Source organism: Nerophis lumbriciformis, linkage group LG19 (assembly GCF_033978685.3).
Source record: "Nerophis lumbriciformis linkage group LG19, RoL_Nlum_v2.1, whole genome shotgun sequence".
Taxonomy (NCBI): Eukaryota; Metazoa; Chordata; class Actinopteri; order Syngnathiformes; family Syngnathidae; genus Nerophis; species Nerophis lumbriciformis.
Window position 1 is genome coordinate 23177320 of NC_084566.2, and position 26820 is coordinate 23204139.

At 42.3% G+C, this 26820-nt stretch overlaps 2 protein-coding genes across 2 annotated transcripts in view; one reads left to right on the top strand and one right to left on the bottom strand.

The window, feature by feature from the left end:
- greb1l (GREB1 like retinoic acid receptor coactivator) overlaps positions 1-26820 on the top strand; it is a 126295-nt gene that overhangs the window by 36993 nt on the left and 62482 nt on the right. The window lies entirely within an intron of this gene.
- LOC133618966 (uncharacterized) lies at positions 10441-25244 on the bottom strand. Its single transcript, XM_061979824.2, has 3 exons — positions 24601-25244; positions 22733-22820; positions 10441-11037 (listed from the first exon to the last, which is right to left on the bottom strand). The coding sequence occupies exons 1-3, from the start codon at positions 24952-24954 to the stop codon at positions 10469-10471; spliced, it is 1011 nt and encodes a 336-aa protein (XP_061835808.2). The 5' UTR covers positions 24955-25244; the 3' UTR covers positions 10441-10468.

The following is a 26820-nucleotide window of genomic DNA, read 5'->3' on the forward strand; positions in this document are numbered from 1 at the left end:
CAAAGGGTAGTAGTGTGTAATGGCATATCCAGGTGAAGGAGGGTTTGCCTGCTGCCTAAATGAGAGAAGGAAAAAGGTTCAAACTCTTCTCTGTTAAGGATTGTGCTTTACGTCGTCATCGCAGCCATGTTAGCTCATGAAGGGCACTCAGTAATATTATCCTCACTCTTGCCATTGAAAACATGGAAAGCGTCCAGCGGTGAGTTCCTCTCACACAGTACTGTTACAGAACAACGTGTTCTCACAGGATGTTCTGTCGTATATTCACTCACCTCCTTCCTCCCATTTATGCACAGATGCCAGTCAACCCCCCCCCAACCCTCAAGCAGTGGCCCAGGCGTTCCCTGTGTGCATTTTTTTTTTTTTAAGAGTACACTCTGTGCTGTGCCACCAGCTGGATAAGAACGTCTTTCAGGTGTAAGCTCATTGTTTTGGCTACCAGTGTCGGATTTTATTGCACTCAGATAAACACTCTTTGACTCGTAAAAACAGCTCTAATTCATGCACAATTTAGTAACCAATTACATTCTGGACCATTTTAAAGACGTTTATCATTTTAGTGTGCTGCTCTGAACAGCAATGTTTTTTTTTTTTTTTTTTTTTTTCCAGTTTAGTTTCAGTTTATTTCGAACATGCATACAATACAATGTCATGCATCACACAGTTCCAGTCGTTTCATTACAGCACGTCCGAAAAGGAGTAGGAAGAAGCAAAGCTCATTTAATCCTACCCCTTTTTATACCATAACAATTTTATCCAATTTCCTTGTTCTCTGTAACAGAACAGTGAACAGATAAATAATAAATAAATAATGTACCATAGTAAACATACAAATATTAAATACATAAATAATCTTTGTCTCAATAAAAAAAGGAGGGGAAAAAAAGGGTTCAAGATGTTCAGGGGGAGGAGGGGTATGGTATTTTTTTTTTTTGTCATAAAAAAATACAATCATGTGTGCTTACGGACTTATCCCTGCAGACTATATTGATCTATATTGATATATAATGTAGGAACCAGAAATATTAATAACAGAAAGAAACAACCCTTTTGTGCGAATGGGTGTGAATGAGTATAGATGGGGGAGGGAGGTTTTTTGGGTTGCACTAATTGGAAGTGTATCTTGTGTTTTTTATGTTGATTTAATAAATAAAAAAATAAGATAAAAAAAGTATTATTATTTTTTTATTTCTTGTGCGGCCCGGTACCAATCGATCCACGGACCGGTGGTTGGGGACAACTGCTATAGAATACTTGCAAATGATACTCAAGAGTGTAAGAAATTCAGGTATAACAACTGGACAACATAGGTAGGACTATCGACTCACTGGTAAATGTTAAATTAAAAAATATATTTTATAATTAAACAAATAAACATACAAATACATACAGTAGGGTGTGGGGACACCTGGAGGGAGTTGCAGGGTGTCCTCAGCTACATGACAGATAGTTAATAGTAATGGTAATGAACCAAATGGGTCCATTTGGTTCCATTTGTCCACTCTCAGTTACATTAATATTAATATTATACATGTTGGCCAATATATAGAAATGCCAATAAGTTTAAAATGGGTGATGATAATCACTGCTAGAGCCGTGTCTTTTCAAATGGGGGTCCATGGAGCTAATGAGTGTTAATTTAATATGTAGGGATGTAGTACTGTTGCCGTGTAGCTTGTTACAATTGTCTGGGTAAAACGTCCCCTTTAGTTTAGCTACATTTAATCGAGAGTACCGAGCAACTTAGCTTGCTACATTTTCCAAGCAGCTTGCCCGTCACTGGTACTGTAAATTTCGAACATATGCTGATTATCGGAACAATACAGAGAGAAGTAGATGCAGATGTAATCGTTTAGCGACCACAATGTGATTTTTCGAGGTTAAAACAGTTTTGCATCTATATTTAGAACACTTGGAATTGACGTGCAAACTGGTACAGTACAAATGGATCCTCATTGTGAGGAGGCGATCAGTGCAACGATAGACGATGGGGAGAGAGAACCTCTGTCCTATGTGTGCATGTCAACATATTTGGGCTGTCAGAAATAGAAAATATACATATTGTCTATTCAGCAATAACATTTCCTAATTTTTAAGCTGCTAGATGACTACATAAAAAATTCAACTGATTTGTTTTGGTGTATGGTAACGTTTTTTTTTTTTTTTTAATGCTGTTAGATTTTTTCATCGGAGATACACTATATTGCCAAAAGTATTTGGCCACCCATCCAAATGATCAGAATCAGGTGTCCTAATCACTTGGCCCGACCACAGGTGTATAAAATCAAGCACTTAGGCATGGAGACTGTTTCTACAAACATTTGTGAAAGAATGGGCCGCTCTCAGGAGCTCAGTGATTTCCAGCGTGGAACTGTCATAGTATGCCACCTGTGCAACAAATCCAGTCGTGAAATTTCCTCGCTCCTAAATATTCCAAAGTCAACTGTCAGCTTTCTTATAAGAAAATGTAAGAGTTTGCGAACAACAGCAACTCAGCCACGGAGTTGTAGGCCATGTAAACTGACAGAGAGGGTCAGCGGATGCTGAAGCGCATAGTGCAAAGAGGTCGCCAACTTTCTGCACAGTCAGTTGCTACAAAGCTCCAAACTTCATGTGACCTTCCAATTAGCCCATGTACAGTACGCAGAGAGCTTCGTGGAATGGGTTTCCATGGCCGAGCAGCTGCATCTAAGCCATACATCACCAAGTCCAATGCAAAGCGTCGGATGCAGTGGTGTAAAGCACGTCGCCACTGGACTCTAGAGCAGTGGAGACGCCTTTTCTGGAATGATGTATCACGCTTTTCCATCTGGCAATCTGATGAACGAGTCTGGGTTTGGAGGTTGTCAGGAGAAGGGTACATTTCGGACTGCATTGTGAAATTTGGTGGAGGAGGAATTATGGCGTGGGATTGGTTTTCAGGAGTTGGGCTTGGCCCCTTAGTTCCAGTGAAAGGAACTTTGAATGCTCCAGGATACCAACACATTTTGGACAATTCCATGCTCCCAACCTTGTGGGAACAGTTTGGAGCGGGCCCCTTCCTCTTCTAACATGACTGCACCAGTGCACAAAGCAAGGTCCATAAAGACATGGATGACAGAGTCTGCTGTGGATAAATTTGACTGGCCTGCACAGAGTCCTGACCAGAACCCGATAGAACACCTTTGGGATGAATTAGAACGGAGACTGAGAGCCAGGCCTTCTCGACCAACATCAGTGTGTGACCTCACTAATGCGCTTTTGGAAGAACGGTCGAAAATTCCTATAAGCCCACTCTGCAACCTTGTGGACAGCCTTCCCAGAAGAGTTGAAGCTGTAATAGCTGCAAAAGGTGGACCGACATCATATTGAACCCTATGGGTTAGGAATGGGATGGCACTTCAAGTTCTTATATGAGTCAAGGCAGGTGGTCAAATACTTTTGGCAATATAGTGTATATAAGGTACATCCCAGGGTTCCCCCCAGATTGTCAATATACCTGTGGTGGTGAGAGCATGGCTAAATGCGCGGTGTGGAGTGGTCAATATAACGGCATCATATCATTTGCAAATTGACGCTGATGCATATATTTTCTTTAAAAAGGCTAAAAAAATGTAAATACATACATTTAAAAACAAATCTGTGTTATTAGTAATTAGTAGTAACATATATATATTTTTTAATATAATTTCTGGACTCTTCTCCAATCCTTCTAGTGTAATGTTATTTGTTAAAAATGGCTAGCAACAAATCCAACTTTTTTTTTGTTGGTGTTATTGGAGACTGTACTCGTGTTTAGAGATGACAGCGATGGATAGCGAGAGCTGCAGCGGGCTTGACGCCACACTTGCTTTGTGCTGCCGCTCCAGCTGTACTCTCCTTGAAAGAGCACCACTGTCCTCCTAATATTCGCACATTGCACGTTTTGTAGATCGCTGTCTGGGAGTATATCTTGTACATGTTCAAGTACATCCACATCGCAGACATGCTGCCTCCGCTCCACACAATCGCAAGCGTCTTGCTTACGTCTTCACAACATCCAGTGCTGTTTCAATGATTAAAGGCTTTTTTCGGTGGCTGAATTTTCGGTGCACCATTAGTCAATAGTGCGCAAACAATAGGCTATATATATCAATTTATACAATATATTACCTAAATTTGTTTTCACGTGAAAGACCCTCGTTTTTAAGGTGTGCCGGCTTTTATTTTGCTGTGGCGCAGCGCTACGATCAATTTACATGTAGAGGAAACCCCACATCGCTATGAAAAAACCCCTTGCAACATGCATTTTCTTTCATGTTTATCATTCCAGATGCATCAAAAAAAGGTATATCCTACCCTACCATAACACCCCAGCGCCTCCTGGGGCACAACTTTGGCATGCCAAAAATAAAAAAGTGTGAAAAAATGTTGTAATGAGGAGGGCCTCAAAAATACAATTTTGCTTCGGGTACCAATTTTGCCAGGGACGCTCTGCTAATATTGCTTTTCCATTTATCAGTACCCGCTCTACTCACCTCATTAACGCGACGACAGACAACAATATTGGAGAAGAACGTGGCCATTCATTTGAGAAAAGACCGAGGGGGAAAGAAAACAGACCCCTACGGCAAAAAAGGGGACTATAGAGTACGAACACTGCTAAGGTTCCGCAGCATTGTAAGCTAACGTTAGCATGTGTGTTCTTCTAGCCATGATGATACAAACTTAGAAGACATGGGGTTCTTTGTGTATTAGCTTCTCGCAGCCCTCATTATTAATTTGTTTGGTAGTTGGTTTACAGAGTAAACAATTAAAAACTAAGGTTTTGGGCATTGTTTTCTTAAAGCGCATGAATGTGTCTAAATGTGGCCAAGGAAACCCATTTTTAAGTATGTTTCTATTATTTTTTTGAGTCATCAGCTTAAAGCTTTCCTCGTTGTCATGCGGTATGAGTGTGTGTGTCTGTTACAATTTTGCTTCCTATTTTGCCTCTGATTGGCCAGTCTGTAATGTTTCAACCTACCCTTAACCAATTGTAAGTCATTATTCCTAAACCAACCAATCATCATGGATTTTCCCCGTATTTTTTTGTCCCTCTGTGGATTTGCCGTCCATTTTCCTTCTTTGTAGCTTGTAGCTTTGATGTAAGCTACCTCTTTACATGGATGTGAAAATAGTTAAGCTACGGGAATTACTAGTGATTCAAAAAGTAGCGTAACTACCGCCACGCCACTAGAAAATGTAGTTAAGCTATTTGTAGCGAGCTACCGCCTAACACTGTACAGTACATGAAGTCAAACACACTAAATGGATTGCGTGAGCCAATTTTCTCATTTAAGCAGTGGTGTGCCGTCATGGCCTTCTCTGCTGGCCTAACATAAATCAAGATCATTCATTAATAACAGTTAATTTTATTTTTAATTGACTTTCCATAAATACACAAAAGTATAATAATAGGCTCCAGTGTTGCTCTTTTAAGTTAGAGCTTTTATCCAATCAGAATTCAGCTAGCTTGTTGCCAGCGCTGTATCAATTCTGCCGGAGGCCTTCCGACCCAACATTGGCGGCGGCTGTGAAGTTTAACGAACGGAGGACATTCAATTAACAGACAGTTGCGATAGCCAATCAGATCACAAGTTGTTGACAGTATGTTGAACGTGACTGTGATTGGATACTCACTTGTCACTCCCAGGTATCCAATCACAAGTTGTGATTTACGAAAGCAGAAAGTGGCACCGGAGCCACACCCAGCCAGCGGAGAAATCAGTGGTACTCACTTTTTTAAGCAACAAAGTAGCAGAGCAAAACGTTGATTAGGTGGCAGATATCACGGTTTGCCTGCCACTTCCACTCTTATCGACCAACTACGAGCGGTATTGTGAGTTTAAATATATTTTTCCTCATTCAATATGTTTTTTACAGTTATTTTTGTACACTAGTGACAAATTTAGTTGATTCAATGCCCAGCAGTGCGCAAGGGTGTTTTTGTATAGTATTTTACAAACTGTGGTCATGTGGCGACATAAATTATGTTATTTTGAGAGGTATTTATTGAAGTCGGATCGGACTAAGTAGGACATCACTGAAGGCCGAGGTGGGAAACTCACCTCCCGCCACTGCATTTAAGAGACGCAATCCTCAATGCACAAGCTTAGTAAATCAGCTTTGCATGCGCTATCAAGTTAGCACATGTTTTAGTACATGCCAATCTTTAGTAAATCAGGACTATAATTTATAACAGCAATTGTTGCCCACAGACACACACTATGAACACAACTTCTCGCCATTGTTCGCCCTGATGCATGCTGGTCCATCATTAATCGATAGGCTGTCCTCCTTTTTACTACAGCCAAGGTATCGTCAGCGTGTTTTAAGGTCTTATTATTTCATGTTATGACTTTATGAGTTGGAAAACCATTGCCGTATATTTAGTCAGCTGGGAACACTCTTTGTTGCAGCCTTGTCACTCTTGCCAACATGCAGTAGATTGCTGTTAAATCTGGCGTCCCTAAGCAGGACAATTCACTTTCCCGCTTTCTCTCTCAATGGAAGACAAGGTCAGCTCGTTTCGACGCTGCCAAGCTTTGTGTGGGAGAGGCTCGTCTGATGGACTTTTTCCATCGGCCCTCACAGACTGTTGTCCAAGGCTACGGTGACCAAGACCCAGGCCTCCGCTGCGAGGACTCAGCGTTCTGCTGTGGCAGGGGGGAGGTCATTATCTCTCTCTCTTTCTCATTTCATTCTCCTCCCTGGGTGAGCATTTGCTGGTCAAGCACAGCCAAAAGGAAACATGTAAAATTATTTCGTATTAATCCCAGCCAGGATCTGTTTGTTGACTCAACTGATAAGATCAATAGAACTCAAACCCACGTGCGAGCATTTTTTATTGCTACAAATCTAATGGAAGGAAAGCAGCTACCTGTTGGACATGATTAAGAGAGCATGGATCTGATTGGTTTGGCATGAGTTGTGCATGAGCCAAACAGTAAACACGTGATTGAAATTGTTGGTATGCCAAAGAAGGAAACACCTACAAGGCACAGACAAAAGTGAAACTACAGCAAACAAAATTACTAAAGATGAACCAACGGAAATCAGACCCTTTTTATAAAATTGTGGTTCAAGAGAACTTAAAGGCCTACTGAAATGCGATTTTCTTATTTAAACGGGGATAGCAGGTCCATTCTATGTGTCATACTTGATCATTTCGCGATATTGCCATATTTTTGCTGAAAGGATTTAGTAGAGAACATCGACGATAAAGTTCGCAACTTTTGGTCGCTGATAAAAAAGCCTTGCCTGTACCAGAAGTAGCAGACGAGTAGCGTGACGTCACAGGTTGTGGAGCTCCTCACATCTGCACATTGTTTACAATCATGGCCACCAGCAGCGAGAGCGATTCGGACTGAGAAAGCAACGATTTCCCCATTAATTTGAGTGAGGATGAAATATTCGTGGATGAGGAAAGTGAGAGTGAAGGACTAGAGAGCAGTGGGAGCGATTCAAATAGGGAAGATGCTGTGAGAGGCGGGTGGGACCTGATATTCAGCTGGGAATGACTAAAACAGTAAATAAACACAAGACATATATATACTCTGTTAGCCACAACACAACCAGGCTTATATTTAATATGCCACAAATTAACCTCGCATAACAAACACCTCCCCCCTCCCGTCCATATAACCCGCCAATACAACTCAAACACCTGCACAACATACTCAATCCCACAGCCCAAAGTACAGTTCACCTCCCCAAAGTTCATACAGCACATATATTTCCCCAAAGTCCCCAAAGTTACGTACGTGACATGCACATAGCGGCACGCACGTACGGGCAAACGATCAAATGTTTGGAAGCCGCAGCTGCATGCGTACTCACGGTACCGCGTCTGCGCATCCAACTCAAAGTCCTCCTGGTAAGAGTCTCTGTTGTCCCAGTTCTCCACAGGCCAATGGTAAAGCTTGACTGTCATCTTCCGGGAATGTAAACAATGAAACACCAGCTGTGTTTGTGTTGCTGCAGTCGGCCGCAATACACCGCTTCCCACCTACAGCTTTCTTCTTTGCTGTCTCCATTGTTCATTGAACAAATTGCAAAAGATTCACCAACACAGATGTCCAGAATACGGTGGAATTTTGCGATGAAAACAGACGACTTAATAGCTGGCCACCATGCTGTCCCAAAATGTCCTCTACAATCCGTGACGTCACGCGCTGACGTCATCATACCGAGATGTTTTCAGCAGGATATTTCGCGCAAAATTTTAAATTGCACTTTAGTAAGCTAACCCGGCCGTATTGGCATGTGTTGCAATGTTAAGATTTCATCATTGATATATAAACTATCAGACTGCGTGGTCGGTAGTAGTGGGTTTCAGTAGGCCTTTAAAAAACAACAACAATGATACCTTTACCTAAAATTGGGTGACACAACATTTTGTTGCATTTACAGCAATTAGATTTACTCCAACTGTAATTCTCAACGAGACTTCTTCGCCTGTCGACAGGTATTTTGGCTCCAGGTTTGATGGGTGCCCTCCTCCAGACTATATGTTCCAGCTCTTTCCACAGATGTTCAATTAGATTTAAATTGGAGCTCATCTACAAGCAATACAAAATAGTCCAATGTTTCGCCCTTAATCATACTTGAGTGTTTCTAACTGGTGTTTTGGGTAGTGGTGTCTTAGAATAGTCGATTACTCAACAATTTGATTTGGAGGAGCCTGATTTAACTATCACTCTTGCAGTCAAATCGTCTTTTCGTATCTTTCTGACCATTTTCGGATCCTAAATGGCTGTCAAAGTGGACTGACTTGTTGGAGTATCTACTCAGACCTTTTCTCTCCAGGTGAGATGCATGATTTCTGATCTACAATAAACTTACAGGGGGCAAGGAAGTGAGAAAGCATCAGAGTACTCCATAATGTAAACATAGGGAGACACGGTTGTGATCATGGCAACGCTATAAATAGTTTGTCTGCTTTATGTTACGATCCGCTGCCCGGATCATAGTTTGTTTATGTTTGAGTCACATGTTTTCAGCACCTTGATTTTGTTTGTGTTCAGTTGCCATGTCAACTGATTACATTCACCTGCCTCTGGTTAGTGTTCGGGACGCGCACCTGTTGCCCGGGCACTAATCAGAGGGCTATTTAGTCTTTGCCCTGGCCTCACTCGGTCTGGCTTCCTAGTTTGTTCCCATACAACTGATAACGACTACTTAGATTTCATGCTATGCTATGTTTTCCTGCTAGCTCCCACGCTAGTCCTTTTGTTTTGCCTTTTGTGCTACGTGCATGTCTTTTGTTTATTCATCATATGATTTATATTTAAAATAAATCATTTTCCTACCTGCAAGCTGTGTCCGAAGCCGTCTGCATCCTTGGGAGAACCACACCCGCATCACGATGCGACCACGTCGTTACAGTAGGAAGCCAGCAAATAATTCTCCCGCGGCGGCCACCGAGGAGTTCGACGAAGGTACGTGGGAGGTGTTGCGAGCGATGGAGGCGGAAACTCTTTGCTATTCCCCCTCGGAGCGCCAGGACCTGATATGGGGTCCCAACGGAAAGCTGGTCCCAATCCACTCCGTTTGGCCCGAGGACATCGCCACACCCCCGCAGTACGGGACGCGTCAGCGAAGACGGAAGCCGGCCAGAAGGTCTTCCCCTCGCCGTCAAGATGCGCCGCTCCTGCAAACTCCTCCCCCGGACCGAAGCAAGCTACATGCAGCTCAAGCTCCCCCTCCTCAGATGTTTGGCAACCCAATCGACCACTTCGCCAAACAATTTTCCGATTGGGCTGTCAGTCACATGGACAGCATCAACAATGACGTCATTTCATTGGCGCCCCCAAAGAGGTAACTCCGCCCACTCCCGATGACGTCATTGAGCAAGAATTTTTTTTTCCATCTTCTGCTTCATTCAGTCAGCCACCTCCAAATGACTTTTATTCCAAGATAAAACATTATCAGGACATTTTTATTAAGTGTAAGTCTAGTCAGTCACATTCTGATTTTCAGACTCCACCTCCAGTGACTTTGGTTCCGCCCTCAGTGACTATTGCTCCGCCCACTCCTCTGTTTTCTCCCTCCTGGTCGTCCCTACAGTCCCATGATATTGGGAAGACTAACAGTCAATTTGAACATTTTAAAAAGGAGGAGTATACCCCCCTCCTTACCTCCCCCCACCCACCCTTGAAGACGGTTCCAAACCGCAAAGACCGCGTCTGGTATCCGCGTCTTGAGGGGGGGGCTAGTACTGGGAACTGTGCTAGTGCGGTGGCACAACTTCGGCGTGCTAAGCCGCAACCTCCTGCACGGCCACCGCCACCAGTTTTTCGGCGTGCTAAGCCACAACCTCCTGCACGGCCACCGCCACCAGTCTTTCGGCGTGCTAAACCGCAACCTCCTGCACGGCCCCCGCCACCAGTCTTTCGGCGTGCTAAGCCGCAACCTCCTGCACGGCCACCGCCACCAGTCCTTTGGCCTGCTATGCCACAACCGCCAGCTAGGCCACCTCCAGCTGCACCTCGGCTAGCACCTGTTCCTGCACCTCGGCTGACACGCCAAGCTTCGTCTCCTGTACCTCCACCACGCCAAGCTCCACCATGCCAAGTTCCTCGGCTGGTTCCCACACCAGCGCCGGCTCCACGGCTGGTTCCCACACCAGCGCCGGCTCCACGGCTGGTACCCACACCAGCGCCGGCTCCACGGCTGGTACCCACACCAGCGCCGGCTCCACTGCTGGTACCCACACCAGCGCCGGCTCCACGGCTGGTACCAGAACCTGCACCTGCTCCACGGCTGGTACCAGAACCTGCACCTGCCTCCACGGCGACAACGTCTCCTCCTGCCTCCACGGCGACGACGTCTCCTCCTGCCTCCACGGCGACGACGTCTCCTCCTGCCTCCACGGCGACGACGACTCCTCCTGCTTCCACGGCGACGTCTGCTCTCTCCTCGTCTCCGGTGGGCTTTTCCAGGACGCCGCCACCTTCCTCGCCCTCATCGTCGTCTCAGCGACCTCGAGTGGTCTGGCTGCGCAAGCGGCGCTCTCTGAGGTTTCTGTATGGACGCCTGTGGCGCAAACAGCAGCGACAACCGAGACATAGACTTAGAACTCTGCGGCTGCTGAACTTCTGGCGCCACTCACGCCCACCTTCTCGGCAGCCACGAATGTGCCCTTTCCGTGGTCGCCCGCCTCGCCTGCGGCAGCGGCGTTCCACTCGCTGCCGCCACCTGACTCTTCCCCGGTGGATTCGGGGACACGTGGCCTGGCGACCCACCACCAAATCCTCCCTCCACCCTCCCTGGACTCTTGAACTGTTTCTTGTTTTTTGGGTTCTAGTTTTATTTCGTGTCAAGGGACATCTGGAATCTGTCCTTTAAGGGGGGGGTACTGTTACGATCCGCTGCCCGGATCATAGTTTGTTTATGTTTGAGTCACATGTTTTCAGCACCTTGATTTTGTTTGTGTTCAGTTGCCATGTCAACTGATTACATTCACCTGCCTCTGGTTAGTGTTCGGGACGCTCACCTGTTGCCCGGGCACTAGTCAGAGGGCTATTTAGTCTTTGCCCTGGCCTCACTCGGTCTGGCTTCCTAGTTTGTTCCCATACAACTGATAACGACTACTTAGATTTCATGCTATGCTATTTTTTCCTGCTAGCTCCCACGCTAGTCCTTTTGTTTTGCCTTTTGTGCTACGTGCATGTCTTTTGTTTATTCATCATATGATTTATATTTAAAATAAATCATTTTCCTACCTGCAAGCTGTGTCCGAAGCCGTCTGCATCCTTGGGAGAACCACACCCGCATCACGATGCGACCACGTCGTTTCACTTTAGTGCTTACAAAAACAATATCACCAATACTTGGTTAATATTCAAGTCACAAAATATAAATGGAGTATTGTTGGCGCGTCTTGAAAAGTTATTTATTGAATTTTATGGGCGAAATACAGGAACTCTCATTGGCTCCGCTGTAAGCAGACTTTTATTTACGTTTATTTACGAGTTAGAATAAAATCCACTGTCCCTGTAGCCGCGTGCGGAACTATCAAAATAGTGCTAGCAAAACGGTGATGAGCGTTGATAATCCCATTGCGCGTGCTAAACAATTATATCTGCATCTTCTCCCAGTATTGTGGGAGTATTGAGTGACAAGCATCAACGCCAAACAAATTTCTCATACCGCCGACCGATTTTTCCATCCATAAATATAATCAGTAATTGTGAAAAAAAAAACAATTTGAAAAATTTATGTTCCGTTAAAACGCTAATGGTAACATAAGCTAGCCGGTGGTGTCCTTGTTATATTTTTTGATTTGAACATTTTAACTGTGAGCAGCACCTTTAGTTATCCATCCATCCATTTTCTACCGCTTGTTCCTTTTTTGGGGTCGCGGGGGGTGCTGTAGCCTATCTCAGCTGCATTTACTTTATTTGAACTTTTATGATTTTAGTGCACTTGGATTGTTTTGTGACTTGCTAGGTCATATACCGTGTCATAGTAGTTGTCATAAAAGCAGGGGTACATTCAGGAATTCCAAGTCCCATGAACCCACCACCCACTTCTAGCCTCGCTTTTGAAAAAATTATGCAGAGACCTGCACTGGACAGGGATGAAATGAAAAATGTTGAATACATCTGAATATCTTACTATTCATTAGCTCATCTGTTTTTGAAAAGTTTTAGCATCACTGTGGTCTGCCATTGTTGCTGATCGTGCCTGCCCACTGTCACACAGCGGTGAAGGATGTCTTGTCTTGGGTTTTTTTGTCTTGTGAATTTCATGTTTTAGTTTGAAAAGTAACTCTCCTCTCATTTTTGGTCACTTGCCCTTCCTTTTGTGTCATCAGTCTGACGTCATCCCTGATCCCTGATTGTTTCCACCTGTTCCCCATTAAATGATAAATAAATGGGTTGTACTTGTATAGCGCTTTTCTACCTTCAAGGTACTCAAAGCGCTTTGACACTACTTCCACATTTACCCATTCACACACACATTCACACACTGATGGAGGGAGCTGCCATGCAAGGCGCTAACCAGCACCCATCAGGAGCAAGGGTGAAGTGTCTTGCTCAGGACACAACGGACATGACGAGGTTGGTACTAGGTGGGGATTGAACCAGGGACCCTCGGGTCGCGCACGGCCACTCTTCCACTGCGCCACCCCCATGTGTCTTATAAGCCCACGCTTCCCTTTGTCTCGTTGGTTCGTGCATTTCAAGCATCATGTGCAAGCCTTGACTCGTCTCGCTTCTGAGTATCCCGTTCCTGAATTCCCTTGGTGGTATTTTGAGTTTCTTTTTCTCCTCCTAAGCAGAGTGATATTTGGTTTATAGTTATGCAGCTGAAGTGGTGAGTTTCAGTTTATTCTTACAGTTCTTCTGTTTTGTCTATTTTCTGAGTGACTTTTTGTTAACTATTTTTCTAGATCAGAAACAGTAAGAAGTTTTATAGCCCATTGTCTTTTTTGATATTGATACATTTCATAGTTATATTCCGCGCTAAGAATAGTTCGCTTTTGATATTTTTTTGGATGATTTTCGGTGGTTCCTTTTTTGTGGAACCATTTTGCCTAGTTGTCAGATTATAGTCGATGTTGTATTGCCCTGACTCAGGAGGTGAAAAATATTATTCAAAATAAAAGCCTGCCGTATTGTTCCCTACTCTGCATCTGAGTCCTATTTTTGACCAAGCCTGACACCCACTGTTTTTATAGATGCCATTATTTGGACATTTAGATCCATTCTCAAGCATGGTTGGTGCTAATTATTCCTCTACCGCGTTATTATTATGCTGTGACCAGAGTAAGGCTTGAGAAAGTGGAATTTATAAGCCTGTGAAAGGTTGAATACAAAGAGACTTAAGTCTGAGTTTCCTAATGAAGCATCCCCCGCATACCCTCCATCTGTCTGCAGCACGGTGACTTCGACTATTCATTCAAATTTACTGTCACTTTTCTCAGTCAGCCAGGTTTTGGGTGGGGGCGGGGTCAAACCTACCAACAATAGATGCAGATCCATGTCCATTGTCCCGTTAAGACAAAAAAGATTCCTGCTGATACTGTGGCTCTCAGGAATTAAGTGTCACCAAGGGCAACCTGGTTCTTATTAATCAGGCAGTTGTTTGGTAGTAGTGGTCAAAAGAAGGGATGTAAAGGGGGTGTTTTTGGCAGGGGGGGATGCTGCTGACGCAGCATTGCCGCCTGAGGTCGGAAAGAGGGAACATGATGGATCCAGCTGATCGTCCCGGTGAGGAAGTTTTGAGGGAAGGGAAGGAGGCCCATTAGTCGGGAGGCTGAGAGGTCTCTTTGTGGTCACGTCACTCAAATGGAATCAAGGTGGTGGCGGGGTGAAAAGAAAGGAGAAGGTCCCATTGTGAAAGACGCCACAGCCACACCACTCACTTCTTTCTTCCCTGCATGAGCAGAGCCACATGGAGTTTAGGGGATAACCAGTAACCGCGACATAAAGACTTAACTGACTCTCCTGACTTGTTTATATTAGACCCTTTTCTACTAAATGTTCAGGAACTATTTGTTCCTGAAACTAAAGGTTCCTCTAGAAGTTTGGGATTTTTGTTTTCACCGCATTTCACAGTTCAGGGTAGTTAATACAAATCAGGCTGATGACGTATGGCTGAGTGGTTTAGTATATTTCTACCACGTAAATAAACATACAATATTAGGTCATATTTCTTTTACTATTATGTTAGTAAATGAAGTACAAATGAATCATATACTAAGGTTGTACGGTATACCGATATTAGTATAGTACCGCGACACTAATGAATCATTTTCGGTACTATATCGTCTCTGAAACGTACCGGTCCCCCCCCCGTCCCCCCCCCGCGCCCGCGTCAAAGTCATGTTGTGTCATTGCTGGTTTACGAGCAGACGATTATGTTCGGTAGCACACACTCACGGAGTACTTACAAGCAGACACCGTGTGTAGACAGAAAAGGGAGAACGGACACATTTTGGCTTAAAAACTAATGATGGATGGATAGTTAGCTAGCGGCTAAGGTCCATCCGCCGTCGGCAGTGTTTTAGCGACTTCTAAATCACTAATCCTGGTCTCCATGGCGACAAATAAAGTACGTTTCTTACAAGTATCATCACTGCAGGACGAAGAATAGCTAAACATGCTTCACTACACACCATAGCTCACCGGCAATCAAAAATGTAAACAAACGCCATTGGTGGATCGACACCTTATATCCACTGTAATGATACCAAGTACAGTAGCGTATCTAGTCAATACTACTACGATTACGTCGATATTTGTTGGTATCACAACATCTTCTTTCGTATTTTTAAAATGAATATTATGTTTATAAACTCAGGAAATATGTCCCGGGACACATGAGGACTTTGTATATGACCAATGTATGATCCTGTAACTACTTGGTATCGGATTGATACCCAAATTTGTGGTATCATCTTAAACTACCGTATTTTCCGCACTATAAGGCGCACCTAAAAACCACAAATTTTCTCAAAAGCTGACAGTGCGCCTTATAATCCGGTGCGCCTTATATATGGGTTAATATTAATATTAATTTTCATAAAGTTTCGGTCTCGCAACTACGGTAAACAGCCGCCATCTTTTTTCCCCGTAGAAGAAGCGCGCGGTGCATGCTGGGATATGTGACGTTTCATTTCCATTTGTGTGTTTATGTAAAGACCCCAAAATGGCTCCTATTAAGTGTGTTGTCTGTCTAATTATAAATAATGCAGACGAGGCGTGTTAACTGAGTTCTCAACGTTTACTCACAGCGTGCTCATAACCACATTCTAACTCCCAGCATACAACGCTTCTCAGGGCTACCGCGCATGCTCGTCACTATCGTTGCATGCTGGGTAGTGTAGTTGTTATATTTGCTAGCTCATAACATCACATTAAGAGACACGCTTACGCGCTTAATTCAATACTCGCCGTCATTCCGGGTGGATTGACAAAAGACCTCCAGCCGCTACATATTGGTGTCAACAGGGCATTCGAAGCTAGACTGCTAACTGCGTGGGAACAGTGGATGACAGAAGGCGAACACACCTTCACTAAGACAGGGAGACAGCGCCAGACGACGCCAACATCACCTTCACTAAGACAGGGAGACAGCGCCAGACGACGCCAACATCTGCCAGTGGATCGTAAATGCCTGGGCAGATATTTCGGTCACAACTGTGGTCCGAGCTTTCCGGAAGGCAGGATTCACAGAACTGCTAGACAACAGCGACACTGACTCCGATTACTTCGACGAGACGGAGCCGGCCATTTTGGATCCCACATTCGCCCAACTTTTCAATTCGGACACGAAGGAGAAGAATTCGAGGGATTTATGAATGAAGAATAACTTCAGAAAGTGAGCGTTATGTTTATTTTGTGTGTTGTGACATTAACGTTCGAGCAACATTATGTTGCTATTGCTCTGCACTATTTTGAATTTTACTATGTTTGTGATTGCACATTTGCGTACATTTTGGGAGTGAACAGAGTTGTTAGAACGCTGGTTTTATATATCTGACTGTTTTTTTGACATTCCTTTAGCGCAGTTAGATGCGGCTTACAACACGGGGCGGCTTATAGGTGGACAAAGTTTTGAAATATGCCGTTCATTGAAGGCGCGGCTTATAACCCAGGGCGCCTTATGGTGCGGAAAATACGGTAATGTAAAGTATCAAACAACAGAAGAATAAGTGATTATTACATTTTAAAAGCAGATATTAACAATAAATGAACAAGCAGATTGATAATTAATTTTCTACCATTATTAATTTTCCTTAAGAATGTTGACAAAATAATAGAATGATAAATGACACAATATGTTCCTGCATACGTCAGCAAACTAATTAGGAGCCTTTGTTTGTTTACTTACTACTAAAATACATGTTGTCTAGTATGTTCACAGTCAGAAAGTCGTGCCCTCAGTAAATGATAAATTCATGAGGGTCAGGTGAGTCATTATGGTCCATTTCAGATGTTAATAACAATATATTAATAATAGATGTCAATGTTTATGCCACGGACACGAAACGAACACATCGGATTTAGCATTAGCATTCTGTTCACTCGGGTTGAGGCTAATAACTACACAAATGGAGTGTCACTAACTACTACAGCTGAGGTCGCTACTTCGAGTTAGGCTGAATACTTTATATTCCAATGTAAATATGTTTAAAATAGTCTGTCCACTTCTCGCAGCGTCGTGTACCAAAATGAAGTTTGTAAAAAAATAATAAACAGCATTAACAGCGTATAGTTTAAACAGTACGGCTTAGTAAAAACACTGCAAGATAGTTCCACTGATCAGCATTCCTCTGCACAAAAGTTCCTACAAATCGAAAGTTCCTTTTGCTCTTCTTTCTCTCCATTGTCAAGTTTGTTGTAATAGAAATATACAAGAAATGGAAAGTGAACAAGTCATCCTCGTAATGGCGGTCGTGTGTTCGAAAAATAATTTGTTGGGGTGCTGGAGCCTATACCAGCTGTATTCGGGTGGAAGGCGGGGTACACACTGGACAAGTCGCCACCTCATCGCAGGCCCACTGTATCAAATCTTGTCCATTAAGTGTACCTAAAGCAGTTACTTAGTCCTTTCTGCATGCAATTTAGTAGTTATTAACAGGAACTAAACCTTAATGTACTTCTCTGCAAAAAGAACCAACAGAACGTTTTTTCTCCGTCCACAGGAAGTGGCTTAAACCTTCCATTAGTATCACTTTCTCTAACCGAGCTCATCTTGTATTGTAAGGAGTGTTGCTGCTGCTCCTAAAATTGGAACCTGACCCCTGCGTGAGCTCCCTCTGTCATCTGATAAGGGCCAATGTTTTGATAGTCTTGGCACACTCGATGTGATCCACGGCTCTCCTTTTTACACCCTCTAACAAATACCAGTGTCCAAACAACAACACTTTATGGCCTGGGACAAGGCCCGGTCAAGCGTCATCACAAAGCTAGCATTCGGTCTCAGTAAAAACTTGCATCACTGCTAAAAAAAAAAAAAAAACAAGATTTACAAGCAGTCACTTCAGGAATTTGCTGTGTCAAGAGCGTGCTGATTCGCACAAATTCAATCAATCACCGCGGCCTCGCAACTTTGTCAAATGTCTGAAACTCCCCTGCACATTTTGGACAATCAGCGTCATTTTTGCCATTCCAATTTGAGTGGCGCTCAAACGTGCACGTCAACTCTCTAATCATAACTTGTGTTTGTTTATTGTGTAAACAAAGCAAACTATCAACACTTTATTGCTCCAATGGCAATTGTTGTCCTCTCCCGCAGGTCAGACCTACTTCCTGTTCCTGTCTGCAGCGCTAAGCTTTCTGGGTAACGTAGTATATAAACATTTACTGGTAACACTTTAGTATGGGGAACACATATTCACCATTAATTAGTTGCTTATTAACATGCAAATTAGTAACATATTGGCTCTTAATTAGTCATTATTAAGTACTTACTAATGCCTTATTCTGCATGGCCTTATTATACAACCAGTAAGCCATTAACTAAGAGTCTTCCCTCAATAACCTCAGAATTATTGCTTATTAGTAACCCTAACCCTAACTCTAACCCTTATATGTTCCCCTAGCGTCCATCCATCTTTGTTACTTTAATAAGCATCTAATTAATGGTGAATATGTGTCCCATACTAAAGTGTTACCCATTTACTTCCTAGTTTACATGTATTTATATATTTATTTAACCTTTATATATACAGGGTGAGGCAATTAAGAGCAGGTTCTCATTTGCAATGGTGACTTAGCAAAGAGGCGGTATTTACATGACGGATATGTTGAAGTGTTATGACAATCTCTCATCGTCTCTCACTTACCAACAAAAAATACAGTTATAGATCATGCTCGACATTTCACAAATGCTTTTGATGTGCAGGGGTAAATGTGTTAAAACATGAATGAATGTTTAATATCGACAAACACTTTTCGATCGTAAAACATACATGGAGAATTTCTAGAACTTGTGGACATAGCATCACAAGTTGCAGGTGTTTCTGTAATTATAATTAATTATTACTATTATTAGTTATAATTAATTAAACAGTACAGTGAATTGACAAGAAGCTTTGAGCATGTGCTTTTACTGCTACCTACTCTTAGGTATGTGTGATAAAAAAAAACGAGTAAAACATCAATACAGTACTTATTTTCTACGGAGCCCCTAAAGGGACATGGAGGGAAAACAATGTGTTGCGAGATCTCGCAAAAGGTTTTTTTCCTATGTCAGTGAACCGGAAGTAAAACAGACACAGCGATGGTGAACCGGAAGTGAAACAGACAAAAGCGATGGAGGAGCTTACCCATCATCCGTGGGAGAAGTTTATTGATTTCTATTTTAGTATTGGCCTAACATATAAAGACATCACATCGTATTCTGGTCCCACAACAGAGCACAGATGATGGGTAGGCTCCCGCATGCTGCCGCTCCTCCATCGCTGTGTCTGTTTCACTTCCGTTTCACCATCGCTGTGTCTGTTTTACTTCAAACATCCATGTCCCTTTAGGGGCTCTGTACTTTTAAATGTTTTGTTGAAATCCTGGGCTTTTTGATAATAGGGTTACAAGGAATGCTTAAAACTTTGATAATTTCAAAAGCACAAGTTGATTCGATATTATCGAAAAAAAGGTGCCTCAAAACATTGCAGCTTTTGCCACCAATTTCTGAAAAAGCTTCTGCGAATTTCTGCATTTTAGGCTGCAAAATCCTTTCAAAAAAGCCGGCGAAATCCTGCAGGAAACTGTACACAATTAATTTGGTAGGTGTTCATGTATCTAACATAACCTATGTGAAAATGCTCTCATTGACTTTTCGCTCTCCACTAGCACCATCTTGCCCTTTACCATTGACCGCTGATTGACCACGGCCCCTGACAGCTTTACTGTATGAAATAGAACTCAGTTCAATATGGCCGCACTGAATAAGTCCATAAAGGCATTAGGGTCCTGTGTCTCTGTCTCTGTTGTCCGGAGCGAGCTGAACTGGCGTTCAACCCGTCAGTGTTGTAAAATGCAGATTGGGTTCACTGACAGGGCTTCCATTTTATTGCACAGTCATGAACAGCGTTGTAAAGTGTAGCACCACCCGACCCTCACTGTCAGCCACCTAGGACTCTCTGGCCTCACGCCAGGTAGATTTTGGTGCAGGGTTAGATGGAATGTGACTTAAATCACTAACACGATACAGTACATTTTCAAGCAACAAACATTTTTTACTAACGTCCAGTTATAAATAGTTACCATCAGGTTGTTGTCTTGGATAAGTGGTGTCCAAATGTTTTCCACTGAAGGCTACTCAATGAAAAATCAAAGGATGTGGGGGCCATTTAGATATTTTTCATTTTTAAAACAGTACCACATATACAGTACAGGCCAAAAGTTTGGACACACCTTCTCATTCACAAGTAATGGTCCCAACCCCATTGATAAAGCAAGAACTTCCATTTATCAACCCTGATAAAGCACACCTGTGCAGTCAAAACCCTTTCAGGTGACTACCTCTTGAAGCTCATCGAGAGAATGCCAAGAGTGTGCAAAGCAGTAATCAGAGCAAAGGGTGACTATTTTGAAAAAACTAGAATATGAAACATGTTTTCAGTTATTTCACCTTTTTTTGTTAAGTACATAACTCCACATGTGTTCATTCATAGTTTTAATGCCTTCAGTGACAATCTACAATGTAAATAGTCATGAAAATAAAGAAAACCCATTGAATGAGTTGTGTCCAAACTTTTGGCCTGTACTGAATATTTTTAAAGAAAAAAACAGCCTCATGTCAGATTTATGTTGTTCGTGTCAACTTTTTCTTGTTACATTACACATTTTTTTTAGGTATAGTATTTTTAGAATGTGGTTGAGGTCATTAAAAAAATAACTGCTGGCACTTTAGACATTCCTATCTTAGACTGAATATATTAGTTATATACGAAAAACATTGTTTAATATAGGTCTTAATAATTAAGTATTCTATCAATATTAGTTTGTTCCGTTAATGGAGTAATCAGATAAAACACAATGCGTTTATTTTATGAAAAATACTTAAAACAAACAAAATTGTTTTCTGCTTGCCATAACCTTCATTATCTTCTTTCTAGTAAATGCACATAGGAAAAAAAACTTTTGCGAGATCTTGCAAAAATTATTGCGAGATTTCGCAAAAAGTATTGCAAGGTCTCGCAAAAAGTATTGCGAGATCTGGCAAAACATCCATGTCCCTTTAGGGGCTCTGTACTTCTCCATTTTTTGTTGAAATCCTGGGCTTTTTGATAATAAGGTTACAAGGAATGCTTAAAACTTTGATAACAACTTCATAAGCACAAGTTGATTCAATATTATCGAGAAAAAAAAGGTGCCTCAAAACATTGCAGCTTTTGCCGCAAATTTCTGTAAAAGCTTCTGCAAGTTTCGGCATTTTAGGCTGCAAAATCCTTTTTAAAAAGCCAGCAAAATCCTGCAGGGAACTGGACACAATTAATTTGGTAGGTGTTCATGTATCTAACATAACCTGTGTGAAAATGCTCTCATTGACGAGATCTCGCAAAAGTATTGCGAGATCTCGCAAAACATCCATGTCCCTTTAGGGGCTCCGTACTTTTCTGTTACATGAAGTCGACGGCGTGCTGCGTCTTTTTTTAAGTGGCTTTATTCGGCCTTACGTCTGTTGGCCTCGGCCGTTAAGCGGCGCCGACTCCTCTCTGTGGCTCACATTCAGTTTAAGGTTAAAAGCCGCGCCCTTAAACTCATCCGGGGCCAGAGTGTGTGGCAAGGTCGCCTCTCCGATCAGGCCACATTAACACAAAAGGCCGCTTGTTCCTATGCTGACTCGCTGGCCTTCTCGAGCGTGGAGGACTTTCACATGCACCTCTATCCCCATCTTCTCATCCCTAATTTTGAAATGAGCTTTATAACTGGACAGTAAACTTCCAGTGGCTTAATGATGATGACTTCTTCATCTGTCCAAATGCTCCTTTTGTCCGCCTCAAGCTTCAGACCCTGCCCCCGTTCCTTCTGGCCACAGCAGGCCTTTAACCCTGCTTCACCCCAACTTTATAGTCCTACAGATAATCCCCCGGAACACACGCACACACACACACACACACACACATGCACGCACGCGCACACGCAGCCTGAGGCTATTATCTCCACTGCGTCTCCTTGCCTCTCCCTTCTGTTGCTGTCGGCTTCAGCAATGGCATTCACTTGGAATGTTAGCCTTTGTTTGCCTGCTGGAGAGACAAGAATGACCTTAGCTCATCTGCTATGTTCACCAGCGCCGATTTGCACTTCAGGGCCCAGCATGTAGTCGCTGAGAGGAGGAGGAGTGAAGATCCACGGGGCTTTTTATAAGGAAATTAGAGCCGCGGCCCGCCACCGTGTGAGTCCTCACACTCCCGGCGAGAAGCCATAAGAGGGTTTTCACCGCGGGAACTTTCACAGAACGGCTTTTTGGCCACATTTGTTTTCTGATCGAGTTTATGGCCGTTAATTAGCACCTCGCTCTCTGTACTTCCTCACCACCTGATGCTCATTCCTCATTTGTGGATTTGTCAGTTGAACCTCATCCGCCTCATGTTCCAGTGTCAGAGCCGCAATGTGTTGTCACAGCTGCTAGACCACCCCCCTGGCCCCCCTGCACAAACCCTCCCTCCAAATGCAACATGTTGGACTAGATGTTGCTCATCGGGGTACAGTTGCAGACATTTTTTGATTTCCAATATACTTTTATAGAACTGTGAGGTGGTTCTATGTACCTTTTCGAAATGGTGCAGGTCCAGGTCCATGACGTAGGTCGGGGTGTCCAAAGTGCAGTCCAGAGTCCATTTGCAGCTTCAAGCTTTTCTTAAAAACAATCAAACACAGCCTGCATGATAATACAGTATGTATTATTAATACTGTGCAATCAGTGCAGAAACACTTGTGATTTTTTTTAAAGCAAAGCAGTATAATATAATATATATATAAATATAAATATAAAGACAATATAACATACATCCATAAACGTGGACGCATGTGAAAAAGTGCAATATATTTATCTGTACAGTAACCTATTTATTTATTTATATATGCACCTTATTGCTTTTTTATCCTGCACTACCATGAGCTTATGTAACGAACTTTCGTTCGTATCTGTACTGTAAAGTTAAAATTTGAATGACAATAAAAAGGAAGTCTAAGTCTAAGTCTAAGGTGTGACTGATGCCAGCTAGTGTGGCTGTGCGGTAATTAGTGATGTTTTTTTATACATAAACAAGGTTCATTGTTTTTTTTTAGCACTTTGCCTTTCCTTTCTTTAAAATGGTGCCGGTACAGTTAGAGCAGGGCTGGCAAACTCCTTTTCATCGAGGGCCACATCGCAGTTATGGCTGCCGTAGTCCGTAAAAAAAAAATCTGTAGACTGGCAGCTCAGTCGGCAGAATTTTACCGTCGATTCGATCGGGGGTTTTTTGTCTTTACTGTATATTGCTGTAAATGGAAAAAGGCTACCATGTTTTTTTACGGTAAAATTCTGGCGACAGAGCAGCCAGTGTTAATCATGAACTTTATTGTGGTTGTTTTTGCGGTGTATTACTTTAAATAGAAAAAAATGGTACTACTGTTTTTTTTTATATGATACAATTCTGGTCACGTAGCAGCCATTTTTTTTTTTTTTACCGTAAAACTATTACCATTTTTACAATGTATAATTTAATGAATAACTTGCTTCGATATAAGTCTATCAGATATTTTAATTTTTTAGAAAAAAAGTTTAATGTATGATTATATATTTGTTACATTATTAGGAAACATGAAACTAACTATGGAACTCTCTACCTGACACTTTGAAAAATATACCTGCACTTGTCACTTTCAAAAAACAAACAAAATTGTGGCTTGTTGAGCAACAATCGTGTTCCCATGTTTACTTTTTACTAATTTTTTACTAATTGGTTCTTATCTAGTTTGCACTTTGTCTGTGTGATTATTATTATTATTATTATTATTATTGGCTTTTATCTAGTTTGCGCTTTGTCTGTATTATTACTATTATCATTATTATCGACTCCTCTTTGCCTCATTCTTTTTATTTTCCTATTTTAATGATGTTAGATCTGTGTTGTTTTTGTTGTTGGGGACAAGTGTTGTAAATTAGCTTTGGCTACAAACACTATGATGCATACATTGGATGACTGTTTCAGATATCCATGTTTCTGTATCTGTCCCTATTTCAAATAAAACAAAAAAAAATTACAAATAAAATAAATTGTTCAGAGATGACTACTTTCCAACCTAAATTCATACATTTTTTAACATTACCAACATTATTGTTACAGATTCATACATAAATCAAGCAGATATATAAGTATTAATTTTTTTAGTTTACGAAAAAACATGTTTAATGTAGAATAATATAGTGTTTCTTACATTATTAGATATTATTGAATCAAAATATATGCAATTGCATGCAATAAATGTATTATTTTCTGTCAAAATGGAAAGAAAGAATACATTTAGTAAGTACTTTATTGATGCATATTATTTCCAGGTGTTGGCTGGCCATATTAAATGATGTGGCGGGCCAGATCTGGCCCCCGGGCCTTGAGTTTGACACATGCGAGTTAAAGTATGAATATTTTTTTACCTTGGAGGATGGTCTTGGGCAAGGAGTCGTGATGGAAAATGTGGCTAGACCAGGCAAGCTTGCGGCGCCTGACTGTTGCAAGTAAGGACTCTTGCTTGCCTGTGTAAGTGACAACTTGCTGCCTGGCGAAGTCATTGGTCTTGTGCTCTTTGTATGAAATACATAGGAACCTCTTGAAACACTTGTGCTCAAACGCCTGGATTGTCTCTCAGTGTCAGCAGTGAGTGTCCAGCTCTCACCTCTGTAGAGGAAGATGGAAACCACCAAGAACCTGTGCACCTTGATCTTCACATGGAGGCTGATGGAGTTGCTCTTCCAGGTCACGTTCAGTCTGGCGAGGCCAGGTCGAGTCATGTCCTAATTTCGCTTGTAGAGCTGCCATCCCGAGTACCTAAAGGCTTCCACTTCTTCAATTCTCTGGACCTTTAGCATGGTGTCGGTTGCTGGTTGTTTACTGAAGATGTTGACAAGGAACTTTAACTTTTTCCATTCCATAAGTTCCTGATGCCATTTCCAACTTGGTTGTAAGGTCTTGGAGTTCTTCATTGCATCTTATCAGGTCATCTGCGAAGTGCAGATTGCAGAGAGGACCTTCTCCGATAGAAATGAAGGTGTGGTGGTGATTCAACGTTTCTTGCATGATGTTCTCCAAGTAGATGTTGAAAAGAACTGGAGAGAAGAGACATCCTTGACATACTCCAATTGTTGTCTGGAAAAAAATTATCCAAGGTTGCTGTTCAGGAGATGAGAGATGAGAAAGTTGTAGTTTATCATCACTAGCCCTATACCCTCATGCCAGACACTCGTTGAACAGTATTGTAGTCTAAAACACAAACACATATAAACATGTATCAAATAATTATATTTGTATATTACATAGTTACAAAGTCTCCAAGGCAGAAGCGTATTAGGCCATGTCTACACTAAGTCGTTTAACCCCTTAAACGAATAATTATTTAGCCTACGCCCCGTTTCAGCCACACTAAACCATTGTTTAAGGTTCCCCTCCTCGGACAAATGTTTACACGGGTAAGTCAGCCGTGTATTTCTTGAATCTCCGGCACTTAGCTTTTTATGAACTCTTTAATCGTTTACAAAGTGAGTTCGGGGAGGAAGTGATGCCAGAAAGACTACACCCACACAGGAAGTGACGTCAGAAATAACACGCCACACCCAGCTTCATAATAAAGTGGTTTCATAACAACCGGAGCTAACCACCGGAAATATGAAGGCGAGTCATCCAGACATGCCCGTGTTTCTCCTTCTTCTACATGTACAGACGCTTGTGGAAATCACACACGAATACCTTAAGAAAAATCGATTGCAGCTATTTGGGATACAAAACTTCTCAGACGGCAAGAGAACTTTGGAATGTCCAGGTCAGCTGTGATTCTACTTAGCGAAAAACTTTGTCCATTTGTCGAAGGAGAGACAATGAGAATGCGAGCTCCTGTGGATGTGATGAAAAAGGTAGCGTGTGCTTTGTATTACCTGGCCGTTGAGGGAAGACTAACTACGTAAAACATCGAATGCTTCTGGACTGGCAAAGCAGACTGTATCAGTTATTGTCCGCTATGTATGTCGCGGACTCAACGTATAGGTCCACAGTATATAAAGTCACTAAAAAGGAATGGACAATGAAGGTGAAGGCAAAAGAGTGAGGAGTGTCCTGACCAGATATCTAGATCCCTAGTTTGATTGATGTAAAATGTTCTTTATCACATTGTTTACATGTCGAATAAAAATGTGATTAATTTATGATGGCTCACGTGTGATTCACTACAATAGGGCCCCACAGCACACTGGATTCTAGTTTATTGAAATACCACAACACTGGATATTGTTAAGATAATTTAATTTAAGAACTTGCACACGAAGCAACACTGGAGGTGACTATGACGTGCGCATTTTCCGCGCATGCGTACTAGGTCGCGTTGCGCTGGCAGACGGAGGGCTGCGGGGGTCTTAAACGGTGGTATTGTTGTGTGTGGACACAGATAAGGTTGATAGTGTAAACGGGGCCTTACTTAATGAATTGTGGTCACTAGGTGTCAACAAAAACAAGTATCGCTCTATGTCAACTTAAAGACAGCAAGTAAATGGTAAATACTTGATAGCGTTGTTCTACCTTCAAGGTACTCAAAGTGCTTTGACACTATTTGAACATTCACCCATTTATTCACACACTGATGGCGGGTGCTGCCATGCAAGGCCCTAACC